Source organism: Balaenoptera musculus, chromosome 8 (assembly GCF_009873245.2).
Source record: "Balaenoptera musculus isolate JJ_BM4_2016_0621 chromosome 8, mBalMus1.pri.v3, whole genome shotgun sequence".
Taxonomy (NCBI): Eukaryota; Metazoa; Chordata; class Mammalia; order Artiodactyla; family Balaenopteridae; genus Balaenoptera; species Balaenoptera musculus.
Window position 1 is genome coordinate 97891070 of NC_045792.1, and position 15310 is coordinate 97906379.

Here is a 15310-nt window from a genome sequence, read left to right on the forward strand (position 1 = left end):
TTCCCTGTTTCCCACAGTGTCTAGTTGGCTTAATAAGTAAATTGAGAGAGAGGCAGATTTGGGGAGCTTTAAGAAGGTGGCTAGTTTGTGCCTGATATTCAAAGTCAGAGATTTTCAAGGACAAGCCTTCCTGAACTTTGGTGCAGGAAGTGGGACTGAGAGGGACAGGGTTTCTGGGTCGCTTGCTGGAACCTGAGAGAAGGCTTTAGGCATCACCAGGCATGTGGGAACTGAATGATGGGACCGACCCCCATCAGGCCTCTCAGATGGGGGTGCTGGGCATCATTCCTTCATGGCTTGATTTGCCTTCTTCTAGCACCTGTGTCTTCCAGGTCTCTTCCGCCCTTCTGCCCAGACAGCCTCTCCATCCTGACGTTGACAACAGTATTTGAGACGGTACAGTTAGCTTCATGTTCCTTTTTTTGCATTCTTACTATTTCGATTTGAGCCTCTTCTCTGGGCACAAAACAGCCATTTGTTGATGCGACTGCACTTATTAAGAAACAAGAAAATTTCAGTGTTTCCTCAACGCCCTTGAGATGAAATTCCTAAGTGTATTATGGCCTCTGCCTATCTTTCCTGTGCTATCTCATCTCACCCACTTGCATCTGTGCTCCAGCTTTGGAAACTTTTATTTCATCTAAACTTGAGCCACTTAACACACAGTTCTCTCGGCCTGAAATATCCCCCTCCCCCGAATCTTCCTCTCTGCCCACCTAACTTCTTTTTTTTTTTTTTACTATAAATTTATTTATTTATTTATGGCTGCGTTGGGTCTTCCTGGCTGCGCTCAGGCTGTCTCCAGTTGTGGCGAGCAGGGGCTACTCTTCGCTGCAGTGCGCGGGCTTCTCGTTGTGGAGCACGGGCTCTAGGTGCACGGGCTTCAGTGGTTGTGGCATGTGGGCTCAGTAGCTGTGGCGCACGGGCTTAGCTGCTCCGTGGCGCGTGGGATCTTCCTGCACCAGGGCTTGAACCCGTGTCCCCTGCATTGGCAGGTGGATTCTTAACCACTGCGCCACCAGGGAAGCCCTGCCCACCCAACTTCTCATCCTTCAAGTGCCATCATAGTCATCACTTCTGCAAACCCTTCCTTGACTCCTTAAGTCTAGGCTAAGCCTCTCCTACAAGCTCCCGAGCTTACTCCCCCAGCCCCGCTCAGAGCCGCTGTCACCTACTGGAATTGCCTCGTTCTTGTTTGTCCTCGCGCTAGACCGAAAGGTCCATGAAGTCAGGCCGTGTCTGCCTTGTTCTCCACTGCATCCCCAGTGCTGAACAAGGCCTGGCAAGTAGGAGGTGCTCTTACAAATAGCTGCAGTATCAATAAATGAATCTGTAACAAGCTAGCTTACAAAAACAATGATTTTTATGATGCGTCCAATCCTCCCTGCAGATGTCAGTGACCTCACAAAAATAAGATTTCACATCACTGCCAAAAATTGCACTTGTGTCACATGGTTGCATTGATGCTGCAGTTCTGAGCTATTTTGTTCCACTTTGTATCAGCTGCCAAGGCAGCACCTTGGCTGATCGATTTTCCTTTTAGCTTTAAGTGTGGCCATGAGCTGACCAAAACATTCCAGAACCGGGCTGAAAGGCAATGGGACCCAAGAAAACCCTTGTTCTGGAATAAACCTCTTCCAGGTGCCCAAACCAGGCAAAAGCAGATTCACTGTCAAGGGCTCCAAAAGACAGGAGCTGTTTTGGATGCTCCAGCTGGAAGACCACTCACAAAAGCCATCTCTTAACAAGCAAAACCTCACCTGAATCTCCATCCCCTGGTATCTTGCCATTGATGAAGCAACTGCTGCCCCCTAGTGGTGTGAAGGGACAGGCCTGGGATGGGGGGTGTATGTGACTGGTATGGTACTTGCATGAGGAAGAAAAGTCAGAGGACCGAGTGCCTCACAGTTGCTTTCCCCTTTTTATTAAAAATAGACCCAAACACTTTATGTATCATACAAAAGTTTCGTCCGCTGGTGGCAGCCACGAGGAAGCCTGGCCCCGTAGCACTGATTTCCTGCCTTCCCCCCAAGGGACTGGGTCCCAGGGAGCAGTGGCTGGGCCTCGGAGAGCGCCCACAAAGACTGCTTGCTCTGGAATGTGCCAGCTGGGGGTGAGGCTGTTCCAGGGCAACTCTCTCTACCGCGCCCAAAGGTCAGATGCTCGAAAGTGCCTCTTTAGTGCCAAGATAAACAAGTGGAGTGAAATGGAAACCCCTGTGATTCTTTTATTAGTACCCAGGGCCTGGGATTTGGGATTTCCACCCCCAACGAATCCTTGCTTCTACAAACGGGGGTGGGAAACTTCACCCTTAGAGACTCTGGTATCTCCCGGTGTCTGAGGCCAAAATTTCACTCCATCTCGAGCCTTTTCCCATCCGCTATTCTGTGGCCTAGGATCTACCAGTCCCATGACACAGAGTTGGTCCTCTGTTCATTCACAGAGGTGGAGCAAACACTGATTCTTCCCGTGGTCCTCTCTGCCTGAGTCTACGCCCCGCCATCCCCTCAATTTTCAGGACCTTGGGGCTAGAAGGCCCCACAGCCAGCCCTTTCCCCCAGTCTGTCTCCCTGGCTGCTGCCCACTCCTGAGCCTTCAGCACCCCTGGGGTACCCCAGACCCCCGTTCCAAAGGGGCCTGGGAGTGATGAGGTGGAGGCGGGGGAGGGGTTGGTGGGAGCCGGGATTCCCCCCAGGGGTGGGGCAGTACTCATGCTGGTATGGACGCTTGGCAGGGCCCGGGGACAGGGGTAGGGAGGGTGGGGCATGCGGAGGAAGGGCACAGCCTGCCGGAGCCCCTCAGTCCCAGCCGTTGTCCTTCACCATGTGTGACATTTCAATGATGTACTTCCCTTCCTTGTACTTCTGGCTCGTCTCAAAAGCTTGTTCCTGATGGAGGGGAAGCAGTGAACGCAGGACAGAGCAGTTCCCTTCCAGGCACTCCTGCCGCCACCTGTGTTATCCCTGACCCCAACCCCTCTACCCCCGACCCAGTCCAACCCACTACTAGCTCCCTCTCCCCTCTGGATCATGCAAAGACCTAACATGTGGGCACTGGGGCTTGGAGGGCCATGGAGACTCCACTAGAGAGGGTGGCCCTCTCCCCCCGGTACTCACATATTTCCAGCCGAGGGTGGTTTTGCAGCTCTCGCAGAAAATATCAGCTACCGAGTGGAGCCCCGTGAGCAGGAGACGCTGTTCAGCGGGCCCACAGCCCACGTTGACCCTGTTTCAGGAAACAGGAGGGACCCAGGACCCAGTGGCGTCGCTCTGTCGGTCTAGACCCCAAACAAACAGCCCAAAGGACCTTCCATCTGGAGAGAGCTTAATCCTCCAAATGGAAGCCCCTGCCTTCAGCAACCCACCCTTTTCTGTCCAGTGCCTGGCCCTTTTTCTTCCGGTGCTGGGATTGCAGTTCTGCCCAGACTCCCCACAGAAGAACTGTAGACTGAATTTCTGAACCGCTTTGCAAAAGGAGAGGCAAAGGCAGCAGCTGCAAAACCACGTTCAGATGGCTCACCCTGTTTCTCCCAGGGGGAAATTATTCACAACACATGCACAAGGAGAGAGGTAGACTCACACGGAGTTAAACAGGTAGGCTCGGCCGTGGCTCCCTTGGAAGGACTGTGGAGACATAGGAGCGACAGTGACTACTGGGTAGCCCTTGACCCCAGGGTTACCCTTGCCCTGAGTCCCCCCCGGGACGCGGAGGAGGGAGGCTGGGCTTCGTTGCCTCACCCCTAGGTGATGTTTGGACTACCCTGGGAGGAGAGTGGAGGGGAGTGGCAGGCCCCCACTTGGCGTACCTTGGAAATAAGCTCATCGTGTTTGGCCAGGTGTGCACGGCAGTGGACGCAGCTGTAGGTGCGGTGGCAGCGGGGCAGGTAGCTGCGGAAAGTCTTGGTGGGGAGGCAGGCAGGGGCCGGGCCAGGGTCGCAGCTGGGCATGACGGGCTGGAGGACAATGCCCTGGCGGGCGGGAGGGGCTGGTGCTGTGCAGCTCCCACACAGACGGTCGCAGGTGAAGCAGCGGAGCAGGTTGGCTAGAGCCGTGTTTCAGGGCAGGAGAGATGTGGGGGGGCTGCCCGGCCAGGGCCCCCCCAGACGTGGACCAGATAGAAATGGAAGTCACCTGGGAAGAGGGGAAGGTGCATCAGGAGAGCCGAGACCGCTTGAGGAGCCCCTCCTGCGGGCATGGAGAAGATGGGGCTCCGCTCACCTCCACCCCTACTTCCCCCCCCCATCACCAGCAACCCTCCTCAACGTCCAGTCGCGCTGTGTCTCCCTGTCCCCTGGATGACAGTCTGCTCTGGCAAGCCTGGCAGCGGATCCAGGCCTCTAGCCCAGGAGGTGGTGTCTCTCCCTCCTGGGGTGGGAGCTGCCTCCACTATTTTCCACTGAGAGCAGCCCGCTGGCACCAGCGCTGCCATGGGAGCAACGTCATTTGCAAGTGCTCTTTCCTTGATTTTCAGTTCTTTTGTGAGGATCTGCGTCCCACGTGCTCTGGTAGGCTCTGCGTCTCTGGAGCTCAAAGCCTTTAAAAAGTTGGGGGAGTCTGGCAGTTCTTCTTTCTCATGGCCTCCGTTTGCAAGATAATTGGTCCATCACACGTTTCGTGGGGGAGGGAGGGGCGTGATGAGAAAGGGAAGGCGGGCCGGCAGGCAGGTGCACACACTCTGCTCCAGCCCTCTTCTGGGGCTGGAGTCCTGCATTCTGGGAACTAGAACTTGATGGATGTCTCAGCCAGTACCAAGGACCTCCGACGTGGCTGCTGCAGTCTTGCCCCTTGGTCCACGCGTTCTGGCCCGGAAGCAACTCTGGGCTTGTCTCCTCAGCCTCTGAGGCCCTCGGTCTCTCTTTCCTGCCCTCTGGAATTGCTGCCTTAGCCCTCGGTTAAGGACTTGGGCACCCAGCCTAGGAGAGAAACTCTCTTTCCTTCGGGCGCATCTGACAGCTGGAACCAGTGGGAAATGGGGACTGTGTCGGGGAGGCCAGCGCTCCTGGGCTGTGTCTGTAGGGTGGGAGCAGTGTCTAAGATGGGCAGCAAAAGTGGAGGCTCTTATTTTCAAAACCTGTGCTTTGGGGCCCAAGGCAGAGGATGTTTCTCTTCACCTTCTCCCAAGGGCAGGACAAACAGCAGTGACTCTGTGGGTGACATGAGATAAAATAATTGCTGGGTCCTGATTAAGAATTTTGAGGAAGAGGCCCAGACTCCAGCCCCAGAGTGGCTGAGGGTGCTGGATAAGGAGGGAGGTGTACCCTGTTGGCTCTGATAAGCGAGCTGCTGTCTTCTCCCTCCTTCACGGGGCCTTCAGGCCCGTTGTGGACGGTTTAGCCCAAGTCTGGCTCCGAGATGCCCGTTGGGTGCTCTGGCAATGCTGGGCCACTAGTCAGAGCAGAGGTGTTGTGACTCTGGGCTGCCAGGGCGACGGGCTCTCATCCTCTCCTCTGCGGTGGCCCCCAGCACCCCAGCTGTTCCAGTGTTTCCTGGGGCCACCAGGCACTCTCTCTACAAACCCCCCTGGCAGAGACCATCTTCAGATTCAGGTCTTCTCCCCCCGCTGGGGCGCAGGAAGACACCTTGGGCTGTGTTGAGGGTGACGTTGGGCTCTGGCTGCAGGAAACAGGCCCTCCTCACCAGCAGAGCACTCTTCAGCCTCCACTTCACAGGTCAGCCTTCAACTTTGCCTGCAGGTTCCCCTCTGACGCGCTCCATCTAACACACCTTCTAGGGGCCTGGGGAGGGGGCCGGGTCCTAGCTCTCAGACTCCTTCCCCAGCCTCCAGCACGCCTCCCTCCCTCTCTCTCCCGCTGCTTCCCCATCCAGCCCAGGAGAGGCTGCAAGGAAGGCCGGAGAGTCACTCACGGGAGGGGGAGGAGGGGAGGAGGGGTCACTTCTTTCCCCATCTCAGATTACCGGGAGAAGCAAGTTGAGCAAATGACTGGGGAAAAAACAAAGGCAAGCTGAGTGCTGGGGAGAGGACGCTCCCCCAAGTGAAATGGGGCTGGACCGTGGGAGGTGGGGGAGGGCTGGGGGGAGGGGGGTGCTGAGCAACCAGCGCTGACGGCAGAGGCGCCGAGGCGGAGGCTCCAGGAAACAGGTGCGAATCCCGTGCCTCTTAGGGGGGGAAAAAAAAGGGAGGGGGGACACCTGCTCACAAAGGATTTTCTCATCTGCTCTGAGGCTTCGGCCCCCTCCGGGCTGGCATTCCTTAGTAGGGTAAGGTCCAAATAATTAGCAGCGCAGCCGGCTCCCAGGGCGGGCTTTGGGGGTCTGCACCAGCCGCAAAACAATAAACAGCGATGCCTGATGCTGCAGCCAGAGTTGCCGGGAAATAAGTGCGGGAACCGTCAGAGCTTGGAGAGGGATGAAGGAGCTGAGAGAGGAGCGGAGGCAGCGGGGAGGGGGAAGGGAGGACAAAGGGTGGATGAATAATGCTTTTGCAAAGGGGAGAAAGCAACACGCAGCAGGAGGAGGAAATTTGCAAAGGGAAAAAGATTCATTTGGAGAAGGGCTGCCCCCTCACCTTGAGGTCGGCTCCAGAGATCTCCGTCTATCTCTCTCTCTCTCTCTCTCTCTCTCAATCTCTCTGCTCACTCTTCTCTCTTCTCCTTCCGCTCCTTCAATTGGGAAGGGGGTGGGGGCGGGGGGAGGGTAGTTAGGGGCTCAAGACTGGGGCTGCAAAGCTGGCCAGCTGCTAGGGGGCCAGAGGTTGTCTCTCGTCTGTACCTCGGGCTGTGGGTGAATGTAGCTGTATGTTGTGGAACTGCATCATAACACTGTGAGTCATCCATCCCCCCACCCCCCTCACCTCCCACGTCAGAGCAGGGCTGGGAGACACAGGAGGAGGGTTGGGAGGAAGGGAGCGGGCAGGCATTGAGGGATGGGGCTGGGGGAGTGATGCAGAGGGATGGGAGCAGAGGGGCGGGACAGGAGGGGCGGGTGCAAGAGGAGAGGCTGGTTGCTGAGGAGGAAGGCAGTGTGGCCAAGGAGACGGCAAGAACCTGGGGGAAGGACAGGGCTGGGCAAGGATGGAGTACAGCACGGGTGGCAGGACTGGAGGAAAGGAGGTGGCTAGGCGGGTGACAGTGAGAGATGGATGCAGAGTCAGGAGCGTGCGCACACATTCAAGATGATACATTTCCCATTTCAGCTCTGGTACCAGCCTTGACGCAGGGAAAAGAAAGACATAGTAATTGTCACATATGGCATAGAGTGCCCCCAAGCTTGTACCAGGCACTTCCAAGCTTCAAAGCCTCCAGCTGAATACCCCCGAAGGAGTCATAGACCAAATATGACATCTCACATGCAGGAACCTCTTATCACCTACCTCCAAATTACTTGTGCTTCGTGAACGGAGACACCCACGTTACATAAGATTCTCTACTGGGCTATAAACTTTCTGAGGCAGGTCCTCTGGGAAACTCCTCTCTGCATCCCAGGACTGCGATGCCTAGCGCAGGACTTTGCATACAGAAGATGCTCACAAAACAGCCATTGAGTTGCATCTTCAGATGTTGTCCAAGTGTCTGGCTTTGGTCTCAGAGAGACCTGAGTTGGAATCCCGGCTCTGCCAATACATTTACCAGACACCACTGGGTGAGTTACCAATAAACGTCGTGCCCCTGTTTTGCTCTTCTGCTAAATGAAGCTAATAATGTTTACCCCATGGAGATGTGAAGTAAGGTGAGACAACATGTAAACACCTAAAAAATGCCTGGCACGTGATAGGCACTTAGTAAACCGTAGTTACTGTCATTTCAAAACAGTATTCTCAACTTAACACCCCTAAACCCAGAGCAGATTTACTATTAAATTCTGCTAGCTCGAGAGACACATGCCAAATTTATGTCTGATGAAGAATTTAACATCTTTCTTGCTATTTTTGTATCGGTTTCCAGTTATACTTCAGTTGACCCAGAATATTTCTCATGGAGTGTTGCCCTGTGCAAGCTGCTAAAGTAGGTGATCACAGAACATAACCCTCTAAGATAAAAACTCCGATTTCTAACCAAGGCTAACATCCAGAAAACGAAGTACTTTTCACAAGCAAGGAGGGGGAAAAGTTAAGGTAGGGAAATAAGCTTAATGGGAGGCAGTGCTAGCTGGGTATGAAAAAGTGAAAGGAATTCTGAATATTTAATCAGGGAAGATTCTGGGGTTTAAGGTAAATTCTGAAAACACAGTGTGGGTATCTTGAGTGATGTTACCAGAGGTTTGGAATTGAGAGGTAGAACTGAGTAAAGAAAGAGGGAAATATTCTTGCCTGGGCAACAGATGAGAAGGGAAATGTAAGTGGAGGAGGCATTTGTTGAGGAAAACAGTGGGAAGTGGGAAAAGGAAGGTGAGCAGTTTTTTAGGGCAAGGTTTGAAAGTGTGGAAGCAAAAAAGGATGCCAGTTAATTTAAATGAACTCAGGAAGAAAATTATCAAGGATTTCGCTGGAGAGGAGAATGAACAAGACACGTGAGGACAGTATTATTTGGGGGTGGGGTGGAGATGACAGGAATGCTTGGTGAAAGACTGAAAGTGAGGAAAGAGAGTGTAGGGAAGCACAGATGCTTTCAATGTTCTGCCCTGACTCTTTCTGTGTTTAAGAAGCAAAATGGAGAGCAGTCCAAAGGAGGGGGAGGGGTTTCTTCTCCCTAAAGTCAGCTTGAGATGGCTATACAATACCCAAATTAAGATGACCTTCAGATAACTGGGAGAAATTGCCTTAGGGGAGAGGCAAAGAAACAAATCTGGGAGACAGACTGCATGGAAACAGGAGAGGATGAGCTCACTAAGGGAGAGAATTTTGCAAATGGAAGACTAGAACTGAATTTTTGAAGAATGGTGAAAGATTAGGGGATAGCTGGTAGTTCCCTGGAGAACTAATAGAGGCGTGGTGAATGAATTAAATAATTAAAGCAAATCACCAAAGAAAGTACTGTGAGAAGTGAGAAGTGAGAGACTTCCCTGGTGGTCCAGTGGGTAGGGCTCTGTGCTCCCAAGTGCAGGGGGCCCTGGTTTGGTCCGTGGTCGGGGAACTAGATCCTGCACGCATGCCCCAGCTAAGAGCCCGCATGTCGCAACGAAGATCCCGCGTGCTGCAACTGAGACCCGGTGCAGCCAAAATAATTAAATAAGTAGAAGTGAGAAGTGAGGAAGGCACTCTTAGGAAGTGAATGGTAAAATGGGGCCAGCCGGAAAAAGGCAACCCAGAAAATCTTCCCAGGCTTTTCTACCCAGATTAACCCTGTGAGCTGGACTGAAAAAGGTACTCATCTCTAAAGCAGGGATGACAATTACAGTGTGTACTTCACAGGATTCTTGTGAGGATTAAATGGATTTATACCTGTAATGCCCATAGAACACTGTGTGGCATCTGGCACTATGCATTTGCTATTATTATAACGACACTCAAACTCCAAAATCTTGGGTTTGAGTACTAGCTTGGGCAAGTCGCTTCACCTACCTTAGTCTCCTACCTCACCTGAAACTGAAGATGATAAAGCTGACTTTACAGGTGGCTGTGAAAGAGGATACCTGAAAGGGCTTTGAAAAATGTAAACTACAAATAGATGGCATCGTTATAGCTTCCCCTCCTCAACTTACAATAACTTAAGAGCTAACATCAGATGCTTTCTATGTTACAGGCATCGGGCTTAGTACTTTACATACATCATCCTATGCAATCTTCAAAACAACTTGAAGAGGTTGGGTACTGTTATCGCTAGTTCACAGTCAAAAAACTGGGTCTCAGAGAGTTTAAGTCTGTGATTTGCCCAAAGTCACACAGCAAGCAAGTGGCATACATAGCAAAGAATACAAGATTCCAAAGTCCAAGCGCATCAGAAGCGTATAGACGTGGCCCAACCTGTTGCCTGTGGGGTTAAATGACTGACCTTGTATAACTGTCAGGGATATAGGGCGGGAAACAGAGTCCCCAACAAAACTCCCCGCTCAATAGGAGAGAGGTTGCTGGGTAACGACTGACTTGCAGAGTAACTGGAAAAAATTCTTGGACTTCTATTCGTTTATTTAAAAAAAATTTTTTTTAATGCTCTCTAGGGGGCAAACATTGTGTCGGGTCGGGGATGACCGTCCAGGTTAGTCTCTGATAAGCTGTTTTCCTCCACTTTCCCTACCCCTTGGTTTCTTCGTATCCAAATGGTGTTCTGCTAATTTCCCCGTTTCCAGGCGATCGTGGGACCTACACTAGTGAGTCCCCTTCCCTTCCCGCCGCCCTACCCCTTCCCGGACGGCAGGTGAGCGGGCGTACTGTGGCGAGAGGCCCCAGCCGCCGCGTCTCAGCGACCGTTGGCCCCCTCTGCTGGTCCCCGCCCCGCGCGGGGGCGTAACCGCCACTCCTCCTACTCCGCCCGCCCACGGGCTTTGCGAACAATGACGGCCGCCGCCCCGCCCACCTTTGACGTCACAATCAAAAACAATCCTTTAACTACAAGTCCCAGAAAGCCGAGCGGCTGCGTGAACGCGATCGCTCGCGGCTGTTCTGGCACTACTACATATCCCAGGGGGCATCGCGCGGCCGCGGCTTCTCCACTGCGCAAGTGCGGAAATGCCTGGATTTCCGGCGTGGGTCTAGGCGAGCGTGGCTAGCCGTTGGGCTTAGGTCCTAGTTAGTGAGGGCTTTTTGGTTTACAAGTTTGGGCTCGTGGCTGTACAGGTAAGGTAATAAGCTCAGGAACGCAACCGTCGCTTCCTTGGAGCCTGGGCAGATTTCGGTGCCTGGGGAGGCTGGGACAGATGCTGGACCTAGAGCTGCGATCCCGGGATCGGAGATAATTCTTCGCTGTTCCTCGGCGTTTTCTAGTTTATGTAGTGATTTTTTCCCCCCCTCTAGCAATCGCTGTTAATCCCCAGAACAACACTTTGTGTGAGGAAGTGTAAGTTCCTCCAGTTGACAACTGAGGAAAAGGTACAGAGAAGTTAAGTGATTTATTTGTCTAAAGACACTACTAGTGGTTGCTGAGCTGTTTTCTTATTGCTGTTTTGAGTTCGAACCCGGTATTCTCTGCTTTGCATCCGGATTGCTGGCTCCCTTTCTTGTTGACTAAGAGGGTTAGGGATTGGGCATCTATTGCCTTTTTTTTTTTTTTAATAAATTTATTTATTTATTTATTTATTTTTTTTTTTTGGCTGTGTTGGGTCTTCGTTTCTGTGCGAGGGCTTTCTCCAGTTGTGGCGAGTGGGGGCCACTCTTCATCACGGTGCGCGGGCCTCTCACTGTCGCGGCCTCTCCCGTTGCGGAGCACAGGCTCCAGACGCGCAGGCTCAGTAGTTGTGGCACACGGGCTTAGTTGCTCCGCAGCATGTGGGATCTTCCCAGACCAGGGCTCGAACCCGTGTCCCCCGCACTGGCAGGCGGACTCTCAACCACTGCGCCACCAGGGAAGCCCTCTATTGCCTTTTTAAGTCTGTTATATCCCAGTACGGCGATGAAGGTGATGTAATCAAGTCTTCGTTCAATCTGTAGATACCGTTTTTTTCTTACTCCGAGTCGTGTATTCACTGGGTGTTTTTATAGAGGTGCCTTTGGGTTGTCAAGCTGTATTCTATGTACTAGAGTTACAGCAGCAAACAAAAATACCCCCCCTTACGTTCTAGTGAGGGTAGACAGACAATAAACAAATATATAGTGAGACAGATGGTGATCAGAGGTAAGAAGAAGTATGAAGCAAGGTAAGGAGAAACGTCCACTGGAGGAATTTGAAGTGAGTCCTGGCTTCTGTTTATATCTGATATTTGTGTTCTAGGCACAGCAGCCACACAGAAAAGATGGGAGAGGAGGCCAATGATGACAAGAAGCCAACTACTAAATTTGAACTAGAGCGAGAAACAGAACTTCGCTTTGAGGTGGAGGCCTCTCAGTCAGTTCAGTTGGAGCTGCTCGCTGGCATGGCAGAAATCTTTGGCACAGAGCTGACCCGAAACAAGAAATTCACCTTTGATGCTGGTGCCAAGGTGGCTGTTTTCACTTGGCATGGCTGTGCTCTACAGCTCAGTGGCCGCACCGAGGTGGCGTATGTCTCCAAGGACACCCCTATGTTGCTTTATCTCAACACTCATACAGCCTTGGAGCAGATGCGGAGGCAGGCGGAGAAGGAAGAAGAGCGAGGGCCCCGGGTGATGGTAGTGGGCCCCACTGATGTGGGCAAGTCCACAGTGTGCCGTCTCCTGCTCAACTACGCAGTGCGTTTGGGCCGCCGGCCCACTTACGTGGAGTTGGATGTGGGCCAGGGCTCTGTGTCCATCCCTGGTACCATGGGGGCCCTCTACATTGAGCGGCCAGCAGATGTTGAAGAGGGATTCTCTATCCAGGCCCCTCTGGTGTATCATTTTGGCTCCACCACTCCTGGCACCAATATCAAGCTTTATAATAAGGTCAGAGCCAGGGCCAAGGTGGGGTGGAGGGAAGGGCTGCTGTCAGGGTTGGAAGCTGTGCAGAAGTTTGCCAGTTAAAATTCTTTGCTCCCTCTCAGCTGGTATTATTGCCACATGATTTTGGAAAAGACAGTTTCAAAAATAAGTCAACCTCAGATTGTTAAACGTTTCTATGGACCTATTCTTAAGTGATTTATTAAATTTCTACTTAGGACATGAAACACAAGAGGCAGAAGAAGCAACATAAAATAAAAATTAAGTCCACGTTATGGGGTCACAACCACAGCCATTAAGAGTGTCTGTTTTTTTATATCTGATTCCACTTATTCTAAAGAAGGGTAAAAGAGCTGTAGATTGGTTTGTTTTTCTGGGTTTTTTTTCCCCTCACCTCGATCCTTTCTTCTGCAGATTACATCTCGTTTAGCAGATGTGTTCAACCAAAGGTGTGAAGTGAACCGAAGGGCCTCTGTGAGTGGCTGTGTCATTAACACCTGTGGCTGGGTCAAGGGCTCTGGTTACCAGGCACTGGTGCATGCAGCCTCAGCCTTCGAGGTGGATGTAGTTGTGGTTCTGGATCAAGAACGACTGTACAATGAACTGAAACGGGACCTACCTCACTTTGTACGCACTGTGCTGCTCCCTAAATCTGGGGGTGTGGTTGAGCGCTCCAAGGACTTCCGGCGGGAATGTAGGGATGAGCGTATCCGTGAGTATTTCTATGGATTCCGGGGCTGTTTCTATCCCCATGCCTTCAATGTCAAATTTTCAGATGTGAAAATCTACAAAGTTGGGGCACCCACCATCCCAGACTCCTGTCTGCCTTTGGGCATGTCTCAGGAGGACAATCAGCTCAAGCTAGTCCCCGTCACCCCTGGCCGAGATATGGTGCACCACCTCCTGAGTGTCAGCACCGCTGAGGGCACAGAGGAGAACCTTTCTGAAACAAGTGTGGCTGGCTTCATCGTGGTGACCAGTGTGGACCTAGAGCATCAGGTGTTCACTGTTCTCTCTCCAGCCCCCCGCCCACTGCCTAAGAACTTCCTTCTCATCATGGATATCCGGTTCATGGATCTTAAGTAGAGATGAGCAGGAAGCCTTGCTGCCTGGGGCGTAGAGATCTGGCCATCACCTAAGGCACATGGGCTGAGGTATGAGGATCTCTTGAGGCCAGGCTGACCAGTATATGGTGGACTACTCGGAAGCGTATATTCTACCTCTTAAAACAGGTGGTGGTAACCTAACTCTTCTGATCTTGAACCAGAAGGAGAACCATGAGAATATAATTGGTTTCTTAGATCAGCTGAATTGCCACTTTGAATGATCTGAGTTCCAGAGAAGTCCCATTTTTTTCACTCTGCTACTATGTGGACTAATTTATTACTGCTTTTTATATTCTGTATATAGTACTTGTTATCTTCTTTGTCCAGGATGAGAGAGCGAATTCAAAGGACTCCTTCCAATAAAGTTCATACTTGGGGAAAAAAAAAAAAATTTTAATAAACATTTTTGCCATATCACAGAAGTTGGTGTAATTTTTAAAATTTTTGTTTTTCCCCTAAGGATTATAGAAACATTATTGGAATGATTTATTGCTGAATGCCTAGAGGAGAGGAAAGCCAAGAGCCCACCTGTGAGCTAAGCAGGTGAACTTTTATGATGGGTCCCCTTTCCTTTGCACTTAGGTAAATAGATGCTAAATCTGTTGTTTAATTGGAACCAGACCGTAAGTCAAAATGTAAATTGAGCTTTCAGGTGGTAAGCTGGGAGAGCCCATTCTCTTTGATCTCTTGCAAATGATTGTCATACCTGGTTTGGACTTGCATTATTGAATAAGCATCGTGATGCCTTTCGTCCATTCATTCTTTCCACACATTTTCATCATGCACCTACTGTGTGACAGGTACCATTCTAGATGGGGGCGGGGAACAAGATAGACAAAGTCTTACAGAGCTTACACTAAACATAAAAAGGTAAGTGCTGTGCAGAGACTTAAGATTGGGTGATAGGAGAGAGTGGCTGGGAGGCTTTTTAGATTGGGTGGTCAGGAAAGGCCTCTTCTGAGCACACATTTTGAGTTAGGACCTGAATGGCTGTGTGAAATCGGGGCAAAATCTTCCTGGTGGAGGAAACAGTGCAAAACCCTAAGAAAGGAAAAAAAAAACTTAATGTTTTGGATGAAGGGAGAGGCCAATGTCGTTGGAGTGTAGTGAATCAGGGGGAGAGCGGTAAATGTTGAGGCTGGGGTTGGGAGGAGGGAGGCAGCAAAGACCAGATAATGTAGGGCTTTTATAATCCAAGAGTAGTGGGAAATGATGGGAGAGGGGTAATGTCTTAGTCCCTTCGGGCCGCTGTAAAAAAATACCACAGGGCTTCCCTGGTGGTGCAGTGGTTGAGAGTCTGCCTGCCAATGCAGGGGACACGGGTTCGAGCCCTGGTCTGGGAAGATCCCACATGCCGCGGAGCAACTGGGCCCGTGAGCCACGATTGCTGAGCCTGCGCGTCTGGAGCCTGTGCTCCGCAACAAGAGAGGCCGCGATAGTGAGAGGTCCGCGCACCGCGATGAAGAGTGGCCCCCGCTTGCCATAACTAGAGAAAGCCCTAGCACAGAAACGAAGACCCAACACAGCCATAAATAAATAAATAAATAAATAAATAAATAAATAAAAAAGGATAAGCCCAACTTTATTAAAAAAAAAAAAAAAATACCACAAACTGGGTAGCTTATAAACGTCAGAAATTTTTCACATTTTTGACGGCTGGAATGGCCAAAATCAAGGCACCAAGCATGGTCACGTTCTGCTAAGGGCTGTCTTCCAAGTTGCAGATTGCCTGTCTCAACTGTGTCCTCACATAGTGAAAGGGGCAGGAAGCTCTCTGGAGCCTCTTTTATAAAGGCACTAATCCCATTCACGAAGGTTCTACAT

At 51.4% G+C, this 15310-nt stretch overlaps 2 protein-coding genes across 4 annotated transcripts; one reads left to right on the forward strand and one right to left on the reverse strand.

The window, feature by feature from the left end:
* Window positions 1-1912: 1912 nt before the first annotated feature.
* On the reverse strand, window positions 1913-6747 carry YPEL4 (yippee like 4). The gene is made up of 5 exons (XM_036861065.1): window positions 6526-6747; window positions 3806-4130; window positions 3580-3623; window positions 3117-3225; window positions 1913-2888 (listed from the first exon to the last, which is right to left on the reverse strand). Exons 2-5 carry the CDS (start codon window positions 3944-3946, stop codon window positions 2799-2801), a joined length of 384 nt encoding a protein of 127 aa, XP_036716960.1. The 5' UTR covers window positions 3947-4130; window positions 6526-6747; the 3' UTR covers window positions 1913-2798.
* Window positions 6748-10562: 3815 nt separating this feature from the next.
* CLP1 (cleavage factor polyribonucleotide kinase subunit 1) lies at window positions 10563-13900 on the forward strand. Of its 3 annotated transcripts, none has more exons than XM_036862563.1 (3): window positions 10563-10668; window positions 11759-12386; window positions 12795-13900. In XM_036862563.1, exons 2-3 carry the CDS (start codon window positions 11781-11783, stop codon window positions 13464-13466), a joined length of 1278 nt encoding a protein of 425 aa, XP_036718458.1. In that variant the 5' UTR covers window positions 10563-10668; window positions 11759-11780; the 3' UTR covers window positions 13467-13900. The 3 variants fall into 3 exon arrangements, with proteins under 3 accessions (XP_036718458.1, XP_036718460.1, XP_036718457.1); XM_036862565.1 differs by having other exon boundaries at window positions 10583-10920; window positions 12795-13892; XM_036862562.1 differs by lacking the exon at window positions 10563-10668 and adding an exon at window positions 11348-11684 and having other exon boundaries at window positions 12795-13892.
* The last annotated feature ends 1410 nt before the right edge of the window (window positions 13901-15310 follow it).